At 38.3% G+C, this 26,595-nt stretch overlaps 3 protein-coding genes and 1 long non-coding RNA gene across 6 annotated transcripts in view; 3 read left to right on the top strand and 1 right to left on the bottom strand.

Moving 5' to 3' along the window:
• Positions 1 to 17,640, bottom strand: part of LOC113685255 (uncharacterized) — a 27,967-nt gene extending 10,327 nt beyond the window's left edge. Inside the window, exons 1-5 of one of the 3 annotated variants that reach the window (XR_016181313.1) lie at positions 17,584 to 17,629; positions 16,635 to 16,864; positions 15,841 to 15,927; positions 14,667 to 14,810; positions 11,446 to 12,634 (exon numbers count right to left, since the gene is read on the bottom strand). This is a non-coding gene — a long non-coding RNA (uncharacterized LOC113685255). Of the gene's footprint in view, positions 1 to 11,445; positions 12,635 to 14,112; positions 14,429 to 14,666; positions 14,811 to 15,840; positions 15,928 to 16,634 lie in introns of those variants that run through there. The other 2 variants (XR_016181316.1, XR_016181315.1) reach the window with 2 other exon arrangements.
• Positions 2,845 to 8,002, top strand: LOC149036986 (uncharacterized). Its single transcript, XM_089188240.1, has one exon. The coding sequence runs from the start codon at positions 5,548 to 5,550 to the stop codon at positions 7,984 to 7,986; it is 2,439 nt and encodes an 812-aa protein (XP_089044366.1). The 5' UTR covers positions 2,845 to 5,547; the 3' UTR covers positions 7,987 to 8,002.
• Positions 8,206 to 9,378, top strand: LOC149036985 (uncharacterized). The gene is made up of 3 exons (XM_089188376.1): positions 8,206 to 8,360; positions 8,451 to 8,536; positions 8,883 to 9,378. Exons 1-3 carry the CDS (start codon positions 8,208 to 8,210, stop codon positions 9,376 to 9,378), a joined length of 735 nt encoding a protein of 244 aa, XP_089044502.1. The 5' UTR covers positions 8,206 to 8,207.
• Positions 17,641 to 21,350: 3,710 nt separating the features above from the next.
• On the top strand, positions 21,351 to 23,753 carry LOC149036984 (uncharacterized). Its single transcript, XM_089186463.1, has 4 exons — positions 21,351 to 21,627; positions 21,833 to 22,035; positions 22,129 to 22,292; positions 22,578 to 23,753. The coding sequence occupies exons 1-4, from the start codon at positions 21,612 to 21,614 to the stop codon at positions 23,383 to 23,385; spliced, it is 1,191 nt and encodes a 396-aa protein (XP_089042589.1). The 5' UTR covers positions 21,351 to 21,611; the 3' UTR covers positions 23,386 to 23,753.
• The last annotated feature ends 2,842 nt before the right edge of the window (positions 23,754 to 26,595 follow it).

The raw sequence follows: 26,595 nt of genomic DNA, 5'->3' as shown, positions 1-26,595 counted from the left end.
TCAGAGCGTTAAAACAATACAGCAGCCATACAGTAACACTAAGACCACCATTGCGACTATCAAATTTCACAATAACTAAAAGGGAAGAGATGAGAAGCAGAAGCCATTCAAAGTATTACTTATTGGCTACTTTCACTTTAGTTAATTAATAAATTAATTAAAGTTGATTTATTAATCAAGGTTTTGTCTTCTTAACTGCTAACTTTATCTAACATATATCAGTCTAATGCTAATGATGACCCTGCAAAACAGAAAAAACTGTCAAAGTCTCTGGCAGTCAAGATACAGAAAGCTTGCAGGACGCGGTGGCTTTCAACTGGCCAAAGTGTATCAAGCGTCTGCCGAAATCTTGTTGCCCTGATGCAGACATTGAGGCAGTTTAAGGAAGCTGATGCTACAGCTCAAGGTCTTCTCCAGAGAATGAACAACACCAAGTTTGTTGGCACGATGCTTCTATTGAATGCAGTTCTACCTCATCTTAATACCCTTAGCAAGCTGTTCCAAAAAGATCACACATGCTACACCTCCATCAGACCTGCACTTGATAGCACCAAATCTAGAATTTCTGAAATCCGGTCCTCTTTTGACCTTGTTCAGAGTTGCAAACAGCCATTCAACCAGGTGGAGACTATGCTTCTTTGGAACTGGAGCTTAAAGATGATGGCCAGGTAGAGGCATTCCTGAAAAATCTAGTAATAAACTACACAACTGCCCTCGAGAGGAACCTAGATAGAAGATTTCAAGAGGCTGCACCCGTTCTTGAAGCATTTTCCATCTTCGATCCGACCTGCCTCCCAAAGCCAGAAGATCCAGCCTTCAAGAAGTATGGTGTGGATGAAGTAAACGTGCTGTGCAAGCAGTTCCAGTTTGACAAAGATTACACACTTGCGCAGTGGTACAACTTCAAGTACCTGAAGTCATCATGGAAGGTACCCTCTGCTGTTCTCAGGGGAAAAGATGACCTCTCTCCAACTGAGTTCATTTTAAGAAAAGTCGTTAAAGAGCAGGCGGCTCACAGAATCAACTTCCCACAAATTGTGGATGCGGCTCAGATTTGCCTCACCCAGCCCATGTCCAATGCAGTTGTAGAACGGGGTGCAAGTGCAGTAAAGAGGGTAAAGAGCAGGTTGAGAAGTCGACTCAAGAATGACATGATGGCCAGCCTGCTCCACATTTCTCTAAATGGTCCCGATCATGGTGACGAAGAGTGCAAGGAGATGCTTGTAGAAGCAACCAAAGTCTGGAGAAAGACGCACTTCAGAAATCTACCATCACTAAAGAAGCTCCCAATGGTTGGAGGATCAGACCATGAAGGCAGTCTTTACCATCCAGCCACAAAGACTGATATTGGAGTACAGGTCGAATTTCCAGATGACCTTCAGGCCTCTAGATCAGCCCAGGAAGACATCGAAGTATCTGTGGAAACTGAACTTGATGCTAACGTCCAGGTTGTAGCTCAGGCAGTTGCCAGCAATACTGATTTGTGTCATGACGCACTGGATGCCATGGATATGGGACATGTTGAATCTGGCGTTGATTCAGACTTTGAGTTTGATATGGAAGATGATTAGTTATCTCAAAACTTTATCAACTTAACTTATGTAAATCGAGTTTCACTTTGAATTCACTGAGAGAAGTAAAAGGATAAATGCTGTGAACTAATAAGTAATGATTGTATTGGTATTGGGAGACAAATAAGTGAAATAAATAATTTCTTTTATCACTACAGACTCCAAATATAAACAAAAACTGACAGAAAAATTACACATTTTTTCCTGCCACAGAGTGCCCAAAATGCCTCAAATTGCATCTCCGGAGACCTATTTTTAGAAAATTTTCCGGGGGAGCATGCCCTCGGACCCCCTAGGGGCTCGTGCCCTTCGGGCACTCGCCATACACCCGCCGGCTACTTTACAAATTGGGCTGACTACTCCAAAATCTGTGGAGAACACTGTATCACTAGAGAAATAACTGAAATTTCTTTAACAGCAGTAACACAAAGTCAATACTTTAAGAGATTAGATGTATAGTGGCAATAGTGGCAATAACTTAGTTCAATTTCATATTGGGCTTGGTGTCGTCAACATAAAGTTCAACAATATTTTACTTCACTCATGGCTATCCTGCAATCAATGGAAAAGGCTTTTCTAGTCTTCTTTAATTTCCATAGGTTTTGCTTTCAGATGGATTCCAGCTTTTTGAGGTATAATAGTTTGTCTTAATGCATTGTGTATTCCACTGTAAATCTGTAACCAAAACAAGTCATTTACCTGACACTGCTGTTTAGGGTTTTAAATAAGTTCTAATGATTTCATTGCTCATTTACTTGTTAAGTTTCTGAAAATGTCACCAATCTTGATCATGACTTCAATGAAGAAGTAGCTAGTGTCATTCTAGACTGTTGGCTTCACATGAAATTGACAGTGAGCATTGTAAGACCTGTTTCCTTGAGTTTTGTTTTCTTTCTAGAAAAGATTAATGAACAAATCAAGAAACCACATTTTCAAACTAATTAACAATTAGTTTGAGCCCTTCCTAGTCTTTGCCACTAGTTCAACATGTGTACCCCAGTTTTGGCTCAGTGTCATCAAGATAAAGTCCAACAATACAGACCCTATCCTTCTCATACACAAATTAATTTTGTATAACATTACAAAGGTCCATCCAAACCAAGGTAAATGTTGCTCCTCACCCAAGGCTGTATATGAGAACAATGGAATAGCCTTTTCTAGCCTTGTTTAGGTACCATAGGTATTACTGTAGGGGGATTCCAGCTTTTGCAGATAATAATACAATTTGCTTAGTTGTAATGCTTTTATTCTTATTTTTTAAATTTTAATTTGTAATTAATGTAATATGCACTGTAATGTATTATAAAATGTATGCACATCTTTTAATTTTTTTTTGAGGGCTCATTTTTCATTTTATATTTCTACATGTACTTTGTTACACTTATACTATTTTAACAAGCTCCCATTTAATTTAAGCTTGCTGCTAAACTTTTAACACTTTACATTGCTAAACATATTTTGGTATTTAAATAGTTCTCTGCAGGCTTCCAATCAATCCAGCTTTTCCAACCTGGATAAATGCTACTAATAAATTAGTATCTAAAATAAATTCACATTTGAGTGGTAAAGGTCGTCAACTCAAAACTGCATTAATAGAATCAAATTTGTCAAAATGTTCAACTTTCCTTGCACGTGTTTTTTGTCATCATGAAATATACTGTATATGTTTAACAATCCATTTAATAATAGAGACCTCAAGGAGGTCAGTTGGAACCACACTATGAAGAGGTTTCATGGCTCTCCATGCTGGCCTTCAAACTGTAACTGCGATGTTTTCACAACACAGCACTGAAGCAAAGCAGAACTCTCCCATGAGTGCCTGTACATGTTCAACCAACAACAAAAATGAAGAGCAAGTATTGTTTATTTGCTGGCTGTGAATCAGGAAAGGAGAAGTTTGGAATAATTGACCAACTTTATGAACAACCCTTTGCTTCAAAGGAATTCTCATGGACAGTTCTTAGTGTATTTAAGGAAGTGCAATTTAACTTCATGTTTGGGTCTATGATGGGCAGACAATTTGAAAGAAAATGAACTTTCATGCTTCTTTCTAATGTTTAATGTTTCACCACCTTTAACAGTTGCAACTGAGGACTATGCCATGTGGTTCCCAACACATGAACATTACAGTGGTACAGGTAAATGTCTGTTTACCAGAAATATGGCTGATCAGGCCAGTGTTTGATACCATTTTCCCCTACGTGAGTTGACTAAGAGTATTCTGGGATGAGAAGCCCCAATAATCATATTGAGTTACACATCTACGTAACTGCTGTGTCTACATACTGCAGAATGTTCATCTAACTTCCCTGATGTCAATTACCAGATACACTGTTTCCAACAAAACTACCTTAAAAAAGTAACCTAAAATAAAATATTACCAGCTATGCATTTTTATATCATTTGAATATTCTTTATGCATGTATTTTTCTTTTGTTGGGTAAAAGCCATCACCAATGAGATCCTATAGCAGCCTAGCTACTTTTCAGAAATATCTCTGAGCATATTTTTTTAGGAAAGGATTCAGTATTAGTTTATAATACTTGATGTAATGCAAAGCACTTTTGAATACCAGTATGTGCATATTTTTAAAAGCTATATAAATATATATAAATTAATCTTCCTCATGAAATTCCTGGGCTTTGGCGTACCCTAGTAAGGATTTCATCAAGTACTCATTGCCAATGAATTTAGCTATCCCAAAACATATATTTTCATGACCCACAAAACAATGTTTGATCGCAGTTCATGTGGTATGAAATAGTGGTGAGTTTCAACAAAAATTAACAAATAAAATAAAAATGGGTTAGAATCCACGCTATATATTGTATAACCTGAGAATATTGTCAAATAATGAACATACACTTCTCTAGGAATCAATTTTCGCGCAAAAAAACAGGACCACGTAAAAGCCTGAAACATTCGGCTTAGTTAGGTAACTTAGCAATGCTTTACAGATGCACTCTTCTTTGATTGGCTAAAAAACATTACAGAAAGCCTGGGCCGAATCACACAGTAGACCACGATCAGTAAACAACATGGAAACGTTCGCTTTCGCATCAGCTGTGCGTGGATATCATGTTTATAAAGACGTATGGAAACCATCGATCGGGGAAAAGCTTGTTTCTAGACGAGAGTTTAACAACCCAATAAACAAACACGCTGTGAAAGTAGTGAAGGACGACAAAACGGTCGGCCATTTGCCTCGCGAATTCTCTCGAATAGCATGGCCAGAAATCGAGGACAACATGGCCCCTAAGCATGCGCACTCCTAGCAATTTGTGGACTTTAAATATGGCAGCTTCATAAAAGCTTTGTATGAGAGAAGTAAGAAATCCATTTGTAATTAAATCGTACATGTGAAAAGTCAAGTTCCACACATCTAAAACATGATAAAACACCCTAAACATACCTCACGCAAAGTCGCTCGCAGTAACGACGTGCCAAAATTCGGCAGCAGTGGACCATCTTTTGGGCTTTTCGTGGCGACTTAGCGGTCTTAAATTGGTAATTGATTACATACTTTCATTCCCAACAAGTTTGCCGTACGTGTCCATGAACCAACTCCACACATCTTAACTTCCTCTACGAAGGTTGCTCCTCAATTCCACAGCTATTTGAAAGCTCGTAAGTTCTCCAACATTCGGCGAAATAGATCTGAATAATGCGGAAATTCAAGTTTCGAATGAGAGCATCTCGCTGAGAAAATTTGGCTGCAAAGCGGTGCAAACATGTGTCTTAATCATGACAAGAAAACCTCCGAAATCGGTGTCAACAAACCGCCATTTTGTGAAGCTTTAATAGGCAATTACCGCTGTTTAAGAGCCACTGAAGGCTCCAGAAACGTGATAAAATGCAAATTTTTTGCTGTTTATGGCCTTCGCACAATTCCTGTAGTGTGAAATTAAGTCTCAGAACATTGATTTGGCTTGGAACTAATTCGTTTATTAGTAGACGTAAAATTTAAAATTATAGAATGTCTGACAGACCTCCACTGGAATCCTTTTTAAAATGGAAATTGAGCATCGAAAGCCCCTCTTTAAATTATGCTGCAAAGGCAGTCACAAAAAATGTCATTGTGGCAGTGGATATTCCCTATCCATTGATAAAGGCTTGGCATGAATTCCTAGGGTTGCAGAAGAAGGTTAGAAAGACAGCTGCTGTGGCAAGTCAGCCTAATCAGTCAGCATCAACTAGCAGTGATCTAAGTCCTGCAGCAGTCCAGGAATACACCTATGTTGACCTTTTTGAGTATTGTATTCCTCATCATACCTTTGCCATAACTGCTGATGAGCAAATACGAAAAGAAGTAAACAATACCCTTGCAAAAATTGCTGGAATGGTCCAGAATTTATATGCAAAGGCCAAAGGAGGTAGCAAGAGAGAGGAACTTAACTCAAAAGTGAGAAGATTCCACATTTTTGAAGGACAAACACTTTCAGTAACTTGCTTGAGGGAAGAAACTGAGGCTATTAGAGATGAACTGGAGGAGTGGAAGCAGAATTACCAGCATCTTGAAGCAGAGAGTAAACAGCTATTTGCAGAAATGTATTTAGCCATTCAAGAGAAGGAACAAAGTTTGTCTAACCTTCAGTCAAAGAATGAAGAACTCCAACATTACTTCGAGAAAATTGAAAATTCAGACAAAACTTATGTGGGGAAAGATATATCAGAGGTGAAGAAGAAGTCTCGCACTTTAAAGGAATTTATGTGTAGAGCCAAAACTGCTTTGTGGTTTGCAAAGTCATTTGGACTGGAACTAGAGTCAATGACTATGAATGAGCAAAAGACTGGCATCAGTCACACAGTAATGGCTGAAGACCAGATGTCAAATTACAATGGGAACTCAAATGCATTTGACTCACTGTCTGAAGAGGAGAAGTCCAAAGTAGAAAAGGTGCTATTTTTATTAGATAAATTTTGTGTTGGAGACAACTTTTATCATGAGCTTACAATGGTAGTTGATGGCTTGCCAAAGTCATACCTTGTAAAGCAAAGGAGAAGTCAGCTGAATGACATCTGTCATATCACCTCCACCCCCGGTGAGACGGAAGGGGCACAGACATCATTCACTGACCTTCTGAGAGACAGGGTTCAAGACTATGTGGCAAGCCATCCACATGTGGATCATGTACAAATCAAAATTTCAGGGGATGGGGCGAGAATGACCAGAAATTCTAGTTTCATACTTATGAGTTTTGCCCTACTCCATTCAGATGATGAAGTTATGGCAGCAAAAGGTAACCACACCATAGCTGTTGTGAAGGGTAAAGAACACTACAATACCTTAAGGCAGTCATTTGAAGATGTCTTCAAGGACATCAATTCTCTTATAAGTAAGAAGAAAATAGAAGTGGGTGGCAAATCAATTAATTTGGAATTTTTCCTAGGGGGCGATTACAAATTCATTTTACTTGTGATGGGTTTGAAGGGTGCTACCTCACACTATGCATGTGTATGGTGCAAAATACACAAAGACATGAGGTGGGACACAAGCTTCAATTTAGACCATTATCAATCTCCAGATCTAAGGAGAACTCTTACAGAGATGTTTGAACTAGTAAAGAAAAAGAAACAAAATGACAAATATTGCTGTGAACATGAGCCTCTACTTCATATAGAGCTCGATCATGTAGTGTTGGATGAACTGCACCTTCTATTAAGGATTTCAGATGTTCTCATAGAAAATTTGGTTCGGGATGCCTTAGACTGGGACAGAAGCAAAAACTGGGACAAGAGGAAATGTCAACAAAAAAATGAACACCTAAAAAATTTGCAGGCAGCAATTCGATCATGTGGGGTCTCCTTTGACATATGGGAAAAAACAAATGCTGATGGGAAAGGGTCTGGGCAATACGATTTTACTAGCCTCTTGGGGTCAGACAAGAAAAAATTGCTTAATGAACTTCCAACCAAACTCAATGGGATTATTCAGCCAGATACAGTTGAAGTAGTAAAAACTGTATGGGAAAAGTTTAGGGAAATATATAGCACTGTAACCTGCAGGAATCCCTCCACAGAAATGATAAATGACTACTTCTGGAAAGCAAAGGAATGGGTGAATCTGTTTACATCACTAGGAGAAAAAAGGCATGGCTATAAAAGAGCTAATGTAACCCCATACATGCATGCTATGGTCTACCACATTCCCATATTTCTGCAAAACTATAGAACTATCAAACTGTTTACAGGGCAAGGAGTTGAAAAAAACAATGATATGGCCAGGGCTATAGTTCACAAAAAATCTAACAAATGGGATGCTCCTGCTGACATTCTTAAGCTTGAGTCCAGACAATGGAATCTACGCGACAGTGAGCGTGCAAAGAGAACCTACAGTAAAAGGAAAAGTTCCTATTGGGAACATGATCTCAGGGAAAACAGGAAGAGCAAAAGACTACGAGAGAAGAAAAATTAATAATGCCACCTGTGAATTGTAGTAGCATATCTTGTATATAGGTCAGAGATTTATTAATGGTAGGATTGACATGATAGTAAAACATTGTCATTTATTCTTAAGGTACAGGTATTTACAATTATATTGGGGCATGGCCAGAAATCAAGGACAGCCAGCGGTTCCGACCGTAGGCTCATTTTATGCGAATGTTGAATAGCTGCTAAGGTTGCCTCGATCTAAAAATGGCGGCTAAGAAGACGTGTTCCTTTTACCGCGAATTGAATAATTTGAGCACTGCCGATTTTTTTAATGATCAAAAGAGGCTGAAATCATCAGCCAAGGGACCATATTATGAGGTGGAACGTGTGATTTCAAAGAGAAACCGCAAAGGCAAGGTAAGTTGCTTCGTTTTGTTTGTCCGATCTGATGTACTCAAATGGAGTCAGTCAATAATCAGGCTAAAATATATCTCAATTACGCCTTAGGTTGAATATCTTGTGAAGTGGAAGGGCTACGGCTCCCTCTCCAACACTTGGGAACCAGAAGAAAACCTTAATTCGTTGGCACTGAAGTGAGAACGGTGTTTTGATTAAGATAAGTTCTCTCATTGGGCATTAATATGGAACTTGACAGTAGCATTTCTGAGATTCTACGATTTGATCAAATAATTTAGTCACAAGTTCCGATGTTACAATCTTAAAACCCGTGAAAGCAAATATTTTGAAAATTCTAATTTTTTAAATAAACCGATTGTTGTCTTATTGTCATAGGCAATATTTAGTGATTCAATTTCCCTGTTTGATGGTTAATCTTTGGCATTTTTGTATATAAAATTCAAGTACATTTTTCAACTGTACAGGTATCTATCTCTATCTGACCAAAAATAAATTGTCTTTATTGATTTTTTCCCTTTTTAGAGCATATTTAAACCCAAAGCCTACCCAGGAGTTAATTAGTTCAAGTGTGGATGCCTTGCATGCTGCAATTTTGGAAAACCTTGCCTCAAAGAGTTTATCTCCAACAATCATTCCATTCAGGCATGATGTTTTCCAGTATCTTTTCAGGGGAAAGGGGAAAAAAAGCCAAGACTTTGGAAATGTACTGTTGGAAAAACAGGATTTTTCCAACTGCTCCCTTCCAATTGATTGGGACAGACTTTTAGATAGCTTGGGGGATGGAACACTAGTTGAATTTCCTATAAAAGTGCGGCTATTTATGTCAAGAAGCCCTAAAAACGTGCAAGAAAATACCACGGCGTGGTATTTTCTTGCACGTAGTGGGGAAATCAGCGTTGAAGTGATCGGTCGCAGACGACACTGTAAGCAGCTGTGCGGAGGAATGGAGATTCCGTGCCAGTTAGAGTTTAAATATATGTTAGATACAATGGTAAATGTTAGAACACATGAACTTTGAGATTACAAGATACTTTAAATCCACTTGCAAGGGCCCAAACATTTTCTTCATATGAACATCATAACACTGTTAAGTATCTGATAGGTATTACTCCCCAAGGTACAGTAAGTTTTATCTCCGAAGGGTGGGGTGGGAGGGTTAGTGACAAACACCTTACAGAGAACAGTGGCCTACTTGACCATCTTACTCCAGGAGATTTCATCTTAGCAGACAGGGGCTTTGACATTCAAGAATCAGTTGGATTGTTTTGTTCTACTATCAAGATACCAGCATTCACCAAGGGTAAAAAACAGATACATCCCCATGTTTATGTAAGTTACGTCTGGCCTGCAATCGACATCGTCAATCCACTCTTTGCGCGGAATTTCGTACGGATCTTGTCCTTCGATAGACTTTAACTTTTCGAGTTACCTTTCCTTTGACTCTTTCTGCTGTAGACTCTCAAAATAACCGGGTAACAACCCACGCTTCGTAGTCGCTTTTGCCGCCATGTTGTAAACAAACTGAAGCTTGTCCTCCAGTTCGAAATGTCACGTGATGTGACGTCACGCTTGAAATGGGTCTATAAATTGGATTGTGCAACCCCTACACACAAATGTCCATTCCAAAGTAAAAAAAACCTGGCCGATGAAGGTTGTTTTATGACATATGGGAAAAGTTATCAATAGAACAGTACTCAACAATCAATTTGTCAATTAGCAAAGTACAGTGTAAACTAACAAAGGCTTTAGTTGACATGACACTGTCTCATCACAGTCTTGTGTCAAAAAGAAGCATAAGGGCCTGTAATCTGTTCAGTGGCTTTGAACTACGGAAAGTTGAAATTATCTCTTATCAAACTGAAAACTACACTGCAATATTCAATGAAATATTAACCTGCAATAACAATGCTTTGCTTTCTGAGTTAATGGCATTCATTTTATACAAAAATAATTATTAGGTAACCAGTCCTCTCCAAATGGGGGCACCCACTTACAAAAACTAATTCTCAAGGCCACACTGACCCAGTAACTGCTATATATCTAAATGAGAAAGAGTATAAGATAGCGCAAATATTTGTTAATGAATGAATCGGCCATGTTTTTGCACGTAGAAAGACGACATCTGCGAGAGGCCTGGGTTCAAATTTACAAATTCAATATGGCGGCCATATTCAACGTTGCGGAGACGTGAAGCGATTGTTCGGTTATTCTAAGGTCTGCAAAATGGCTATTCACTTTGACAACTAAAACCGAAGAAAGGTACATTGCGAAAGCAACTAACAGTCAATAGTTTACCCAGCAATTTACTCAAAAAGCCGTTCTTTTATTTGCATTTGATAGACGAATTGATCTACTGGTTGAAGCACTTTGACAGCCGTAACACTTACCTGTGACACCCGTGACAGGTGTTACGGGTTACGGGTTCAACTGAGAACCCTGATCATTTACAAATGTAGAGGAGAGTGCAGTGGCTTTCCCAGCCAACACTTTCACTGCCTTGGCTAAAACAAGTACAAGTACCAGCACCTCATCATCTCCAAAAGGATTTGCCACAAGTAGTGATGTTGCCAATCATGAGAAAACACTGGACAATGTCCAAAAGGAACAAAGGCAGCACAAGAAAAGGCAAAATACAGCAGCCAAACATGAGGATAGTGCAATAGCATCAACTATGGAGGGAGTAAAGAGCAAGGGGATAAATTGATGAAGGTGTTGGAGGGGATGCAGAAATCTCAAATGCAGCAAATTAAAATGATATTGCAGTTTATGGGTGCAATGGTGGAGGCCATGAAAAATACTAAAAATTAAATGACTCTACAGCAAGCCAGTTGGCTCTTTTTATGGGTTTTAACTGTTCTTGTTTATGCACAAATATAAATGCTTTCAAATTAGGTAAAAAATGGTGTTCCCGGTTTTGGTCATTTGTTTAATTAGAAATTGTGAGAGTTCATTTTAGAATAAGTCTTCGGGTTAGTATAAAAAAATAATGCATCCTGCCAATCCCACCTGGGATCCCAGAAGTTGGAATCCCGCCTTAAATTTCTGATAGCATCCCACCTGGAAAATCATATCCTGGGCAGGATCACACCTGGGACCCTGCCAATCCCAGTTTGGACCATGTTTAAAATTTCAGACGGCTTCTTACTTGGGATTTTAACAAAAATCCTTAAAGTGATCCTGCCTAACACTGGAGACCACAGATTTATGAAATGTACCAGATGGGATATCTTATCAATCCCTTTTGTAACCTAGCCCTTCAAATTAAGAGGATAAAATTTTCTAAACAAGCTGTAGACCCCATCAATCCACTGAGGGTCCAAAACCTTCCAACTAGCTATAGAACATACTGACACCTCCACTGGGATCCCATTATCTTACCCAAGCTGTTGATCATACATGATTCAAACAGTACATGAATACACAGACTGTATGTGACAAAGATCTCATAATTTATTTGCAATGAACCAGCATGTGTTTGATGTCGTTTCATTAACAAATAGCTTAGCCAAACATTTTAAAAGAATAACAGTGCAATTCAGCGTATTACTTTTTCTACACAATTTATGCAGACCATTTCCAGTGTAATATGGCTCAACATTTAAAAAAATTGGCTGCAGTATACCAAAGAATAGAAGACAGACCTCAATAATTCATGTTTGTGATATTCTTTGTCAAATGATTCAATTCTCAGAATTATTTGAGTTTCAGTTGCGCCGAGCATTAAGTAAGCTTAATTCAAGCTGTTAAATCTATTCTTTGGTAAGATTTTGATCCCACAACAAATATCACTGGCCACAAACTTTCAAAATCCTTGCTTTATAAATGGCCAATTGACCATTGTTTATTTGTACCAGTAGAATGGCCAATCGACCATTGTTTATTTGTACCAGTAGATTTGTCAACTGTTGTCCCTTATTCTAACTCCAATGACTTTCTTTTCATTTACACCACTCATGCTGTTCTCATTTTCCCACTGAACCACAATAGAACCCATCTTTAGAAATGTTATATTAAGCAAAACAGTTGAAAAAAGAAATAATTTGATGCACGCTTGATCAACTGATGAAAAGTACATTCAAAGATGAGCGCCAAATGGAGTTTTCTTTGTTTCCAATCATGGGCATGATCACATGGATCTTTTGGGAATTGTCATTTGTTAGCAAAGAGAATCTGCTGACTTGCCCAATTGCAGTCTCAAGAGAAGTACACAAAACTCTTCTGACTTCTCTGGCCGGTTCTCTGCTCTTGGACAATGGATATCTTGGATCCATGTTCTGATGACAATATAAATAATGATGTGAATTCACTCTATGTAGAAATAATCGACAAGAATTGAACAAAAATGCACGATTTGTGGCTGAAAGTTGTCGAGGAAACAAAGACTCTTAACCCTCTTAAGTTATGTTCATGGCAAAGGTGGGAAATAACACAAGCCAATCACAATTTTGAATGTGATTACAATTGTGTTTTACCTGCATTTTTATAAAAAAAGATACCACATTAGGAAGTATAAGAGATACCTAGGTGATCCCAGTCTACCAGTACCCAAATCAAAAAAGCTTGACTGTAACAAGCATTCAGTAACACATTCCAACACAGCTAGCCATCTCGCTTCCTCAGTCTGACTTTCCACTGAACTAGCAGTGGTGCCAAGAGAGTCAGGTGTGTCTTATAACAGAGAAACATTTGCATGAGGTGAAAGCAACTATATGAAATTACAGAAGTGCATTGGAATTCTCATCTACAAATGGTTATGCACAGTCCAAAGCATTCCCAAGCTTGGAAAGGGGTATAGAGATGGAAGATACAAGGTTGTCATTTTATACCACAAGTAAAATTTTATACCAGACCTACAGAGTACAACACAATTTTGTTGGTAGCTGACTCAGAGAAGAAAAACAAGAAAACTTTAGAGCTGTTATTATTGAAGTGTGACTTGCACTTTTCATTTGATTAATGCAGATGAAGAAATTAGTACCTGAATGAGCCAAATTAGTGTCTATAGGTCTTCAATATTACCACACTTAACATATTGTCAGAAAATCTGGCACTTTGCAAGGGCATCCAACAAAGAAAACTGGAACATAAGGGGGAGAAAGCCCTAGCGACTGTCATCCTCAACAAAACATCCACGTATGAGCAGCTATTAGTTATGGCAAACCGACCATCTCTAAACAACAGAAGACTACAGGATATACTAATACTGATGTATAACATGAAACATAGTATGGCACATAGCTACCTTTGTGACCTGTTTAGCCTGAGTAATAAGAAGAATAATTCAAGAAACTCTGACTTTAACTTGCCAAGTTTTAGAACAGTTAGCTTTGGAAAACATTCAATTAAGTACTTGGGACCACATCTATGGGCAAAATTATCTAAGAAAACTAGGGAATCATCATCTTTAGCTATTTTTAAAAGAAAAATTCGTGAGATGGACATAACAATTTTAGAATCTAGTGGCTGTAACTTGTGTATTCTATGTAACAGCTAATATTTCACTCACATTTTACTATATGGTTAAAGTATCTTTACGACACATTTTTTTTAAATTTGTACTCTTTTTTCTAGCATATATTTTCTGCATTTTTAGAATTGTATTTTAATGTTTATCCTTTCTTTTTAAATTTGCTTCTTAATATAGTGTCCCCAATTAGCGTCATTATGATGCTGGATGTATTTGACCCTCAAATAAAGATACTTATTTACTTACTTACTTACTTACTTACTTGTATATAAAGAAGGACTTGTATTTTGCACCAAATTTTGTACTTGTATTTTGTATTTTTAGGAGGTCCAGTGATTAGGACATTTAAAAAATTAAGTTGTGAAAAGAAACTCAGTTTGTACCTCTCACTACTAACAAGTCTTGTATATTGTCTGTAATTTTATGTAGTACTTGACACAACAACAACTTGTAGCTAAAGGTTCATGGAAACACTACAAAACATTATTTTGGGGAGTAGGAGTGAATAGGTCAACTAACATGGGCAAAAGAGATAAAATTGAAGGAATAGAGTGCTAAAAAGGTCAATATGTCAACAATCTTGTCACCATTAGTAGGTTTGCTGAAAACAAAGCATTATAGGTTGAAACCCAATTCAGATCCCCACAACTAGATTTTGCTTGATGCTTGTGTTATTCACATTTAACTTAAGAAACCACAGGCTGTAATGACATGAAACTGCTAGCAGGGACTATAACTAATGGTTGTGACTTGTGAAGGCCTTTTGCCAGCCATCATTACAAAAAGCCATGTGTGTTACAAATGAAAATTTACAAACATATTCATCAAAAAGAACAAACCTCGTCAATATGATCTTTGTGTTCCTCTTCGTTTGGCAAGTGATTGTACATTTGATGTTCAAACTCTGGTTTCTGTCCACTGTTGATGTGGATCTTTAATTCTAATGAAATGTCCCTCCTGAGTTGCTTGGTGTCATCCTTGTTCTACACAGTAAAAAAAGTTCAATAGATCAATTACTTTACAACCTAGTTGAGAATAAAAATTCTTGGTTTTTTACATGTACTGTTAACCAGATGGCAAATGTAAGAAAAGTTGTCCTGACTGTAACATCAAAATATCTGCATTATGAAGTTGAGCCAACTTTCTCTTTCTGTACCTTTTGAATGGCATTTTGTGCTTATTGGTGAGTCAGTATGTCTCTTAAGTTATTTGAATAGGAGTATATGTGTTGAGTAATTGAGCATTCATTATTCAATTCTATGAACACCTCTGCACAAGCAGTTAATTTTAATATGGACAAATTTCAAGCATCCCATTTCATGGATGCAGCAGAAGATAGTGTATCCATATTGGATCCATCCTTTCATAGCAGTCAGATCTACTTTTTCAATGTTGATTGGCTCTTTAACAGAAAACCTAATTCAATGGCTCTCATCAAGGCTAGTCAGTTTTGCTCAGAGTTTGCTGAAAGTAACAGAGCTACAGCTAAGCAAGTCACGAAGAAGGTTCATTGTGAGAACTATACCAAATATGTTTGGAAGTGAATCCATTATTTCACATGTAAATTGCTCTGAAGCCTGCTTTTTTGTAATTAAATTCTTTTATTTTTAATTTTTTGTTAATTGTTTTTTAAACTAAACAAAGAAACAAGCTGAGAAATTGACAAGGTAAGAAAGGGAGTGTACAAACAAGATAAAAGCTCTGTTCTTGAGTTTTGTAGATGTGTTTTTGATTCGCTTCAGCTTTCATCAAGAGCATAAAAGTCTCATATGACAATGAGCAATCTGTGCAAAATAAATGAGTTATTGCACACTTTTTTGAAGAGTATCTTTAGTGGATCTTATCATCTGTTTTTTGCCTACTTATAGTTTTAAAACTTTACCAGAAGCTTTAAAAATTATCGTATTACCCTGTTTGTGGAAAAATTAACAGACTAACTGCAGGTAATCAGCCGAAAATTAATAGACTGCTACATGCCTTTATTTCACTCAGTTAAAAAAAGAGGAAACTTACAGCCAAAATAAATATTTTCCAAGGTATATTGTTTGGAGCCACAATGCTTGTCCCTGCATTTCAGTTGCACCCCTATTTTTCTGCAACCTATACGAGGACAAATATGGTAATATAAGTACTTGTATGACTTAATTACAGCTAAATTTCAAATTTGGGTTATATTTTTAAAGCCAAACAGGGACAAGAGGTGTTTTTTAATCGCATTGCAACAAACCAAATAGTTAACAATTAATGGGAAAAAAGTGAAGGTCATATTCTTGAATAATACCCTCTGCTTTATCGTGGGTATTATACAATAAGATTCTCAGAGCCTGAGGATGATTATTCTTTAATTATACTGTTATTGGTCCACTGATTATCAGACTAACTGCATTTTCCTAACATCTTCCACTTCACAAACGTTAAGAAATTAGCCAGTTTTCGAAATTAGTACTTCAGTATTAATATAACATCATGCCAGTTGATTATAGCAAAATAACTAAATTCGTGACCCCAATCCAAATTCAGAGACAACTCTCAGGCATATGGTCGTTTCTTTTTGTTACATTTTGAGTGTTATTGATGAGTCAGTTTCACAGATGGAAAGACAAGTGCACATAAATCATCCTTCAAACTGACATCAGTACACAATACTCTGGCCCAACCCAAAAAACTTTTATCAGGATAAAATTAATCAAATCTTTACTCAAACAAATTTGTTAAAAAGTTTGAACATGCATTTACATCATAAAATACTGCAAGACACTACACTATCTCCTAGATAAAAACAATGTCCAAAAAAAATCTCACCTTACCTTTTTTCAGAAGGCATACAGCAAGCAAGCTGATAATTTCTGCCAGAGATGGGTGGCATCCCAAAATGTTTGCAGCACCATGATTTTGGCTCATTTTATTTGTTTCCATTGTTCTCTTGTTCATCACACTGTTACTAAACAGTCATGGGTCAAGCCATACTTGTCAGTCACAAGTCACGCAAGCTCTTTTTGTGCAAGTGGATGTAATTGTTCTGAATCCCACAGTGAAACTATTTTGTCAGAATAAAATTATGATTGATTGTCAACACTTTTTCAAAGTATCTTAGCTTATCTAAGGTTTTTTGTTTCCTAAATCTCCATTCCTACCCCTTCCCACTTCTTCCCCAAGAAGATTCTTAAACCCCAGCTACTCTTTTCATTTCTCTACCCACTTGAAAAATTGCTGACAGCCCCTGCAAGGGGTAATGCTTCAATCACCAATTGGACTCAAACCCAGCCCAAATGGCTATGAAGAGTTAATAACTGTGTGAAAATAAGAAGTAAAAATATTAAATTAAAATATATCTATCAAATTTCCATTATCCAAAATTTAAATGCATGCTACAAACATGACACTGAGGTGGCTCTGTGACAACCTTGGGCCCAGTTGCATATAACACTGTCTTTCCAATCACATCGACAATCTCCTGGGAACTCGGCGACTCACGAAAGCGTTACCGTGCCCGTAGGCAGAGGTAGGAAAATACGGACCGCGCTAAGAACAGATCAGATTGCAGGATTCGTTGCTGTGCCCTCTAAGAAAAAAATGAAACACTGTCTTTCTTGTCTCATCGACAATCTCCTAAGTCTGCTATTCAGGTCTGTCAGCTGTATCTTTCGATCGTTGAATTTCTCGGTAACAGAACTCTAAAAGATCCAATGCACTAGTTCTATACTAAATGATACTATTCAAAGTTGGAAGGAAGCGAAAGGATAGCTGAATATGTACCGTAGAATACTGGTCACCTCAGACATTCCGCCATCTTAGATCGAGTGGGTCAGTTACGGTAAGAGCATGCGCACTGAGTTCTTATTTGGGCGCCAAATCGCTAATCACTCGAATGATTACAGAACGAATTGGACGACATGAATATTTCTGTTACCATTACTAAATCAACAGGTAGTAGAGCGTGTTGTTGCAATAAAAGACAATCACAAGTTGTTTTTGCCTCTTGCTGTTGAGACTGATGCGTTTCCTGCGAGTTTTGTTAAATCTAAGGTCCTTAGGCCCTTTGCATAAGGGATAATTTGCATAATGGCGGTCACGTTTTGCTGTAGCTCCAAGGTTCAAAGAGGTTTTCTACTTTTAGGCTTGGTTTTAACACATCTAAATGTCATCCATAATGCAGCTAAGTATCCTCTTCATCAGTACACTACCTTGATTGTACCAGAAACACTAAGTACTGCAATTGAGGGCGTTATTTGTCTTCGGACTCCTGCCGGCGACAACAACTTCAAGCCCGCGACTTCTGGCGGTTTTTGTAAACGCAAGGGTTCCTGGAGTTCATGCAGAGTTTGTACTATGCAAACTCTGTGGCTACTACACAGATACTTTTACTTTCTGGTGATGTAGAGCTAAATCCTGGATGGCGAGGCATATCTACGGAAGGTGAAGATTATTTACTCAACTTTGCGAGTGAAATCAACCGTGGCTCAAATAATTTCAGTATAGCACAATTGAATGTTCGAAGCTTGAGGAATAAGATGGATGAAATCAAGCTATTACTTAAAGTGTGTCGTTTCGACATTTTAGCAATTACCGAAACATTTCTAGACGCGAGAATATCGAACAAGCAACTACATGTGGATAACTATAAGATTGTTAGAAGGGACAGAAATACGGGACAGGATGGAGGTGGCTGCTTGATTTACATTGCGAGCCATATTTGTTATTCAAGGCTCAAATTCCTAGAGCCCCCTGATGTTGAATTAATCTGGATCAAAATTATGCATAATTCGTCTGCGTTGATATTAGGAAATTGTTATCGACCTCCTTCTGACTTCCAGTTCTACGAACGATTTTGTGATTGTCTGGAGAAAATGTGGCTTAGGCACAGGAATGTGGTGCTTGTCGGTGATTTTAACTCGGACTATTTTCTTAGCTACAAGGGTGTTACATCATACGCCGGTAGAAGATTACAAGATATACTCCAGCAATTCAGCTATAGCGTAATGAACGATAGGAGCCAGCCAACAAGAGTTACAAGTGAGACAAAAACACTGATTGACTTGGTTATTACCAGCAAGCCGGAGATTATCAAAGGAACTATTAAAACAACTGAGTTGGGAATCTCAGATCATAAGCTGGTTCTTGCTACAATATGGTCCAAAATAAAAAGGCCGCCTCCAAAGATAGTCAGGGCCCGCACCTTCAAAAGATTTGATCAAGCTACTTTTGTGAAGGATATCGAGAGTGCCCCGTGGTCAGTATGTTCAGTGTTTAACGATCCAGACGATTGCTATTGGGCGTGGTTACGCATATTCAAAGATATCTGTCAGGTGCATGCGCCTTACAGGGAAGTTAAAATTAGGAGCGTCTCGGTACCTTGGATAACACCGCAAATACGGCACTTGATGAATAAACGTTTCAAAATGCTTAAAATGGCACAACGTCTGGGTGATCCAGACCTGTGGGCTGAGTATTCGGAGTTGCGGAATAGAGTGACACGGGAAGTGAGGCTTTCTAAGAGCAGATACTATTTGGAACTGTTCAATGAAGTGAAGGATTGTAAATCCTACTGGAGACTGGTAAAAAATGCGACAAACGGCAAATCGATTACCCCGATATTAGGGATCAGGAATGCGGATGGAAAAGTTGTCACCTCCGATCTGGACAAAGCGAACATACTTAATGAACATTTCTCAACTATAGGCGAAAAACTGGCCAACGAATTGCCGAATACCAACTCGACACAAAGTAACGTTCATGTATCTACCGTCGCGCCTTGTGTTATGAACATAAATTTATCGCAGGAGGTTATTGTTAGTTCGATGGCTAAGTTGAGAGCCGATAAAGCCTCTGGGCACGACAGAGTTGCTCCAAAACTTTTAAAGTTTGCCGGTGACTCAATTATTCCATCTTTATTGTCTGTTTTTCAAATAAGCGCCACCTGCAACAGTGTACCGGCTACTTGGAAGGCTGCAAACATCTCAGCTCTCTACAAAAGTGACGATGAAACCGTTAAGCAAAATTACAGGCCTATCTCGCTATTAAGTGTACCAGGAAAACTGATGGAGTCTATGGTGGCGTCAACTATTACCACGCATGTCACTGAACAAGGACTTGGGAACCCTCACCAGTGGGCGTATAAAAAAGGTCATTCCACCGAGCTGTTGTTAGTGAAAATAACGGATGACTGGAGACAAGCGATCGACAAGAAACATGTTGTAGGCGTGGTTTTTGTAGACTTTCGTAAGGCGTTTGACGCAATTCCCCACTCCATTCTGCTCCGAAAACTTCAAAGTCTTGGTGTAGCTGGGGACTTGTGGTGTTGGATAAGAGATTACCTCTCTGGAAGAACGCAAGTAACGACGATTAATGGGTGTCAATCTCAAGCTATGCCAGTTACTTTTGGTGTACCTCAAGGGTCGGTGCTGGGCCCTACCCTGTTTTCCATCTTCTGTAATGATCTGCCCAATATTACTGAGGGAATAGATGGTGACCCACAGCTTCACATGTACGCAGACGATACCACCGTCTATGTCTCAGCTCCGACCTATGATCTGGTGGCCTCCAAGTTGAATGAAGTACTAGCAAGGCTATATACATGGTGTTGCGAGAACTGTCTCACTCCACATCCCACCAAGACGGAATGTATATTGCTTGGTGGACGCGGAAAATTTACTGGGCCAAAACAAGCTATTAAGATGGGTGATTATGTTGTCGGGGAGGTTGTTTCTGCAAGATGTCTAGGTGTTCAGATAGATAATGCTCTTAAATGGGATCATCATGTACCGGAATTAGCTAAGTCATATACGCAGAAGTTGAATTTACTTAAATCCTTGTATTTCCTTCCTATACAGGCAAGAATTGATTTCTATTTTAAGGTTATTCTGCCGTCTGTGACATATGGTATGTTAGTTTGGGGCTCTTGTGGTCGAGTATTTTTCTCAAGCTTAGAATCTATACATGTTAGAGCGGCGAAAATAATATTTAACTTGGATTGGTGTACTCCAAGCAAGGAGGTTCTTGCCACAGTAAAATGGAATACCTTAGAGATTATGTATGAGAAACGATTACTAATCTTAGCGCATCAGGCTTATTATAATCTTTTGCCACGTCCTATGAGCCGTCACTTTGAAAAGTAAGTAAGTAGCTACGACTTCAGGAGGAAAATGACATTTAAGTTACCTAGACCTAAGACCGATATGGTCAAGAAATCATGCTCATACAAGTCAATTACTCGGTGGAACGCTCTGGAAAATCAAATGAGATCAATTCAAGACGTTGACGCTTTTAAAAAGTCACTCAAGTGTATTTTTAAGCCACGTATGTTATAATGATGTACTATGTAGAATTTTTATTGTTGAAAATATGTAGAAATCTTACATTAGTCTTCTTATAATTAGTTAGGAATTTAGTTTTATTGGATTTAGTTAGGAATTTAGTTTTATTGTCCGTACACGACCACATCAGCTTTTGCTGAATTTTTTATCGTGTTTAAATAAATGCTGTCGTTGTTGTTGTTGTTGTTGTTGCAGCTAGAGGTCACGTGCCTAGATACGCGTTAGCAACGCTGAATTGGAGAGCAAGCTCTTCAGCAAACATAAATTGAGTAAGTCTCTTGAGCGTCACGCGTGTGTATAGTTGAAAGGCGATTATTCTGAATTCAAGCGTTAAATATCTTTCCATCTCTCCAAATCCAGTAAGTTTAGCATAGAAATATAGCTTTGAGCGCATCTTTGAGTCGGAAAGGTTGGTTTTCAGCTGGGATCGCGGAAAAAATATCAGCGTCAAGTCGACCACGAGTTACAAACATGGCTTCTCCGTCAGGTATGTACAACAGAGTTTGTCTTCTTGTTGCACTTTTAGAACGACGTTTGGACAATTAATACAAGTAAAAAGAAATAAAATACGGTAATTCACTACGCTTTGAGGTTTAGAAGCCGTTTACTATCGAAAAACATAGAATTTTGGCTGCTCATTCCCCTCAAAACTATGGTGTTTGAACCAACAAGCGTTGTTTTCATTGTTGTAGATATCGATACGGACGAATCAGTTGAACAATCCACCACGGGCAAAAAAAAGTCTGCATACCATTGCTGTGTTCCCCAATGTAATGGGGATTCAAGATACCACGAAGATCTGCATTTCCATCGCATTCCCGGTCGTGCCATGGACGAAAAGCTGAGGAAGGAATGGCTCGTGAAAATCCGAAGAGACGAAGGTCCTGAATTCAAGGTATTTTATAGAGACATTCGATTTTCAAAGCATTTCACAAGGAACTGTTCGGTAAACTTATGTGTCTAATGGCTTATACTTTTCTCTATTTAGATAACTACTAGTACGAGAGTATGCTCAAGGCACTTTACCAAGGAAGATTACCTTCCACCGACCAAGTCTGGTAGCCAGCGACTGAAAAGAGGTGCTGTTCCATCGAATTTTAACTGGACTTCCTCCTCCAAAGCACGAAGAAAGATTATTCGACATGTCGACAGGTAATTTATCCTTCAGTTATATTTTAATGTGTCGGTGAGTTTATGGGGTTATAATGATAAGTCTAGACTATAATGGCATCTTTCTAATTTTTAAATACTGTATCAGTTTGGGATAAGTATTAACTGCTAATTTTAAAAGCATTTGTAACACCCTATAGAAGGGATGTATGAGTATGAAGTATATATACAGATCTCAGGTTCTTCAATGTCTAAAATGATTTAATTGTTTTAAAATTTAGAATTATGTATGAAAGTGTGATATCTAATTTTTGGCTTTGTTCACAGAGATACTCAAACAGATGATAGTGACACCAATGGAGTGGAAAGTGAGGCAATGCAAAGCCGGGAAAGTGTGGAAACAGAGGTGCAGTCTCTGAAGGCTCAGCTGCTGGCCATGCAGGGAGAGCTTGAGGTGAGCAGAAAGGAAGCAGCTGTAGCTAAAGAAGAGCTAAGAAATGTCAAGGCTGAAGCTGCTCAACAATTAGAGGAGATAAAAAAGCAGGCAGCTTTTAAAGCAATATTAAGTAAATTTGGCCTGGAGAGATTTGGTGTAGACAACGAGAGTATAAAATTTTACACTGGTTTCCCCTCAAATGAACACATTAAGTTTTTTTTTAGCTTTATTAAGCCCAGTGCTGAACTAATGACCTACTGTTATGCCTCTGGAGAGAGAGAAAACAGACCAGCCTCCAGAAATATGCTTCTAATAGATGAAATGTTTATGTTTCTTGTTCGGCTTAAACTAGGATTATTTGAGCAAGATCTTGCTGATAGGTTTGAAATTCATATATCCTCAGTCTCTAGAAAATTAGTAACCTGGTCCAATTTTTTGTATTTTTTTCTTGGAAGTCAGATTATCTGGCCCTCAAGGGCAGATGTAGATAGATGCATGCCTGAGGGTTTCAGAAAACTCTATCCTAGCACTAGAGTTATTTTAGACTGCACAGAGATTTTTGTGCAAACACCCACATCACTATTGTTACAGTCACAGCTATACTCATCCTATAAGAGCAACACAACTTTGAAAGGTCTTATTGGAATCACCCCTTGTGGAGCAATGTTTTGTTTCCACTTTATACACTGGAGGGATTAGTGACAAGGAAATCACAAGATGTAGTGGTATTTTAGACCTCTTAGAAGCAGGAGACTCAGTCATGGCAGACAAGGGGTTTGATATAGGTAACATGCTACAGGAGTATAATGTTGAGTTAAACATCCCTCCTTTTCTGGAAAATCAAGGGCAGTTTTCAACTCAAGATGTACAAAAAACTAAAACTATTGCAAGCCTTAGAATACATGTAGAACGTGCCATCAGGAGGGTTAAGGAGTATCACTTCTTTGATTCCGATGTTCCTTTGTCAACTTTAGGTTCAGTTAACCAGCTATTTTCTATAGCCTGTCTTCTAACAAATTTTCAAGGACCTTTAATCTTATCTAAGTGACAACAGTGAAATGTAGTGCGTTCATTTGGATTAGAAGATCATTCAGAAAGATTAAGTTAACCTTAAAAGTTATGTTTCAGTTTCCTCTCGCGTGCTTCATAGGCAAGTTGACAGCACGCAACATAACAGCTTATGAGGGAAGAATGCCTTATTCTTTTTAATCATTAAAAAAGTAATTCATTCGAAAGGTCATGTCATTTTGAGTTCCTTTTTAGCCAGTTTCGCTCTGTCCTTCTCTTAAATCTTTTTCTAGTTCTACTACTGGTCATAGCGTTGATCTCAGTCCATAAATTGCGTTGTAGAATCTAAAGAAATTTAGCGAATGAAATCTGCAATAGTTCCCTCGAGTTCAGCGAAATTGCCTCATTAGAAGTCAGTTTTAAGGCGGAAGAAAGAAAAGATTTTCAGGCACCATTAAAGGGAAAAACATTTTAACTATAACAATTCTTTCACACTCATTTGAATTTACCTACAGTGAATTTCCTTGCCATTTAAAAATGAACAGAGAAGAGAAACCTGCGTAGATTATTAATTCAATCAACGATTACTCCCATTAAACTACGAAAACAGACCTTTCCTTGGGCTGTGATTAAGAAAATCTTGCGGAGCGTTCATGCGGTGACTGAATGTTGAAACGCTAATGCCGAAAAATCGGAAATAGTTAATTTTTGTGTCTTACCTCATGAGGGTGTGATTTTGAGATTTTGAGTTATTCCAAAGCCGTTTCAGTCGATCGATCTTTCTGGAAATTATCACACGATAGTAAACTCATCTGGCTAGAATTTGCAGCAAGTGTTGGTAATGCTGATAACTTTCATTTTCTGTTCCTTTCTCGGAAGTTTTCCACAGCGGCAGTGTGCATACAATTAAGCACTTTTCCTTCCTTTGCACTCTGGCTTTCCTTTGAGAAATTCACGGGGAGCGATCGCAAATAAGGAAACACACTGTTCTCTCTCCTTATTATTAGCAATGGGAACCTGTTCAGAAAAGTACCCGAGCTGAGGTAAGATCCGTACAAAAACGAATTCGCGAACACGAATTTCACTGTATTCTTGAACAGTTCAGCGATGATACACTCAATCTTGGTCTTGAAAATGTCGTTTCCTCAAGATTAGGTTCTACGGTTAAAAAAAAAAAGAACAAATGTTGCAGATACAGCAGAATACGAAAACCGAAGGCACCAAATCTAGAGGCAAATCGTACAGACCTTATCGGCGTTATTCGTTTACATGAAACGGTCCAACTTGAACTTGTACGCTAACTGAACTAAAACTAAACGTGCAAGGTGCAAAATGTGCATAATGAGGATATTTAAGTGTAGAAGAGTCCCTTGTGACCTAACGCTTGATAGTTCGTGCAGACAACGAAAACAAAGAAAAAAAACTACCAAGTAAAGATACTAATACACATACCGCAATAACAACCAAGCTGGGATAAGCTCGTGTGTATCGACCACTTTGCTCAAACTGTTGTTATTCAAATTGAAATGTGCGACCAAAGCGTGCACAGGCATCCTTCACGAATCATACCATTGTGTAGAGATTTTCTTAGTCACATCAAAATTAAAGAAGCCATTTAGACTTGATCCTGTTCTCAGTTGTTACGGATCTAGTTTTTTAATATCATCATATTTAGTAAAATCGTGCCAATCGAACAAAAGTTAAATTAACAACACGTACGTATCAACAATCGCCTAGTAAACTATGAAAGCCCCCACGCTTGATAAGTCATCAGGTTGTGCTTGGCAGGTAACATTCAACTTATTAAAAATAACAGGATTATTTGACTGGCTTAGTTTACTCGGATTTTGATTTTTTCTGTTTGTGGCTCCATGCTCATTAGGACTCTTAGAGCGTAGTAGAGACGTGCTGATAGGGACTGTAACGAAAACGACTGAACTGGTGTAGCAGGCGCAGTGAAAGATGTGGCAAAGCGTGCGCACATCCACAGTTTTGAGTTTGTAAACTTTATCAAGTGGCGATTATTACGTGAGCCAATTGGAGTTTGCAGTTGAACGGTCGTATTATGTGGATTTTTGTGTCTATGATACCATTTCAATGGGGGTTTTTGTGATTTCATTGTGAGCCACAGAAACAGGCCATTACAAGGTCCATTTATGACACGTCCTGAGAATTGCTAAGATATCCATATCGAAAGTGTAATGTGAGGAAACAGATTAAGAAATTTAGGTCAGTCATTTTGAGCTAGTTGATGAAATAAAGAAGCAGATTGATCACAGGGCTGCTCAAGCGAGAGAGAGTTCGGGTTATCAGTCAATTATACTCAATTTCCCGCCATAACAATCAGCTGATCAATGACGTCAGCACCAGCTTGCTTCATTACCTTCTGTGACATCATAATCACTTCTCGCTTTGGTTTCCATCAGCAAGGAAGCAGATTCATTTGGATGTGAGCTTGAATTTGGGAAGCTGATCTATAGTATAACGTAAGAAGTTGAACAAATGACCAATAACGTCCAAACCTGTTGTTATAACAGTGAGCGAAAGCTCCGATGCGAACCATGATGAGAAGCGCGAAAAATGGACCTCAAAAAATTATTTCACAGTGTCATGTATCGGTTATGCTGTCGGCGTGAGGAATATTTGGCGTTTTCCGTATCTTTGTTACAAGAACGGCGGAGGTAACTTCCTTAAGTGTGGATATCTATTACAACCCTTTTCTAGGAGTGTAGGTTAGGTTAACAAGACCACACTTTTTAGAGTTGCAAAGTTTTTGCAACTCAAAGAAGTTGTATTGTGACATGCAGTGTCTTCATCGTCCGCCTGTTTTAAATGGCTCTTTTACGATGTTCTGCTCTGAACTGCTCTCCGCTTTCCTTGTTGGAGAGTACGACATTGTAC

This window comes from Pocillopora damicornis, chromosome 11 (assembly GCF_964200805.1).
Source record: "Pocillopora damicornis chromosome 11, jaPocDami1.2, whole genome shotgun sequence".
Classification (NCBI taxonomy): domain Eukaryota; kingdom Metazoa; phylum Cnidaria; class Anthozoa; order Scleractinia; family Pocilloporidae; genus Pocillopora; species Pocillopora damicornis.
This window is presented reverse-complemented; position numbering and strand designations above follow the sequence as displayed.

What these genes read in the sequence shown, in the direction of transcription:
- LOC149036984 (XM_089186463.1), top strand. An exon ending in ACGAAGGTCCTGAATTCAAG is followed by an intron (nt 22,036 to 22,128) that starts GTATTTTATAGA and finishes TTCTCTATTTAG; the next exon opens with ATAACTACTAGTACGAGAGT. An exon ending in ATTATTCGACATGTCGACAG is followed by an intron (nt 22,293 to 22,577) that starts GTAATTTATCCT and finishes CTTTGTTCACAG; the next exon opens with AGATACTCAAACAGATGATA.
- LOC149036985 (XM_089188376.1), top strand. Translation starts at nt 8,208, where the DNA reads ATGGCGGCTAAGAAGACGTGTTCCTTTTACCGCGAATTGAATAATTTG. An exon ending in AGAGAAACCGCAAAGGCAAG is followed by an intron (nt 8,361 to 8,450) that starts GTAAGTTGCTTC and finishes ATTACGCCTTAG; the next exon opens with GTTGAATATCTTGTGAAGTG. An exon ending in CTTAATTCGTTGGCACTGAA is followed by an intron (nt 8,537 to 8,882) that starts GTGAGAACGGTG and finishes TTCCCTTTTTAG; the next exon opens with AGCATATTTAAACCCAAAGC.
- LOC149036986 (XM_089188240.1), top strand. Translation starts at nt 5,548, where the DNA reads ATGTCTGACAGACCTCCACTGGAATCCTTTTTAAAATGGAAATTGAGC.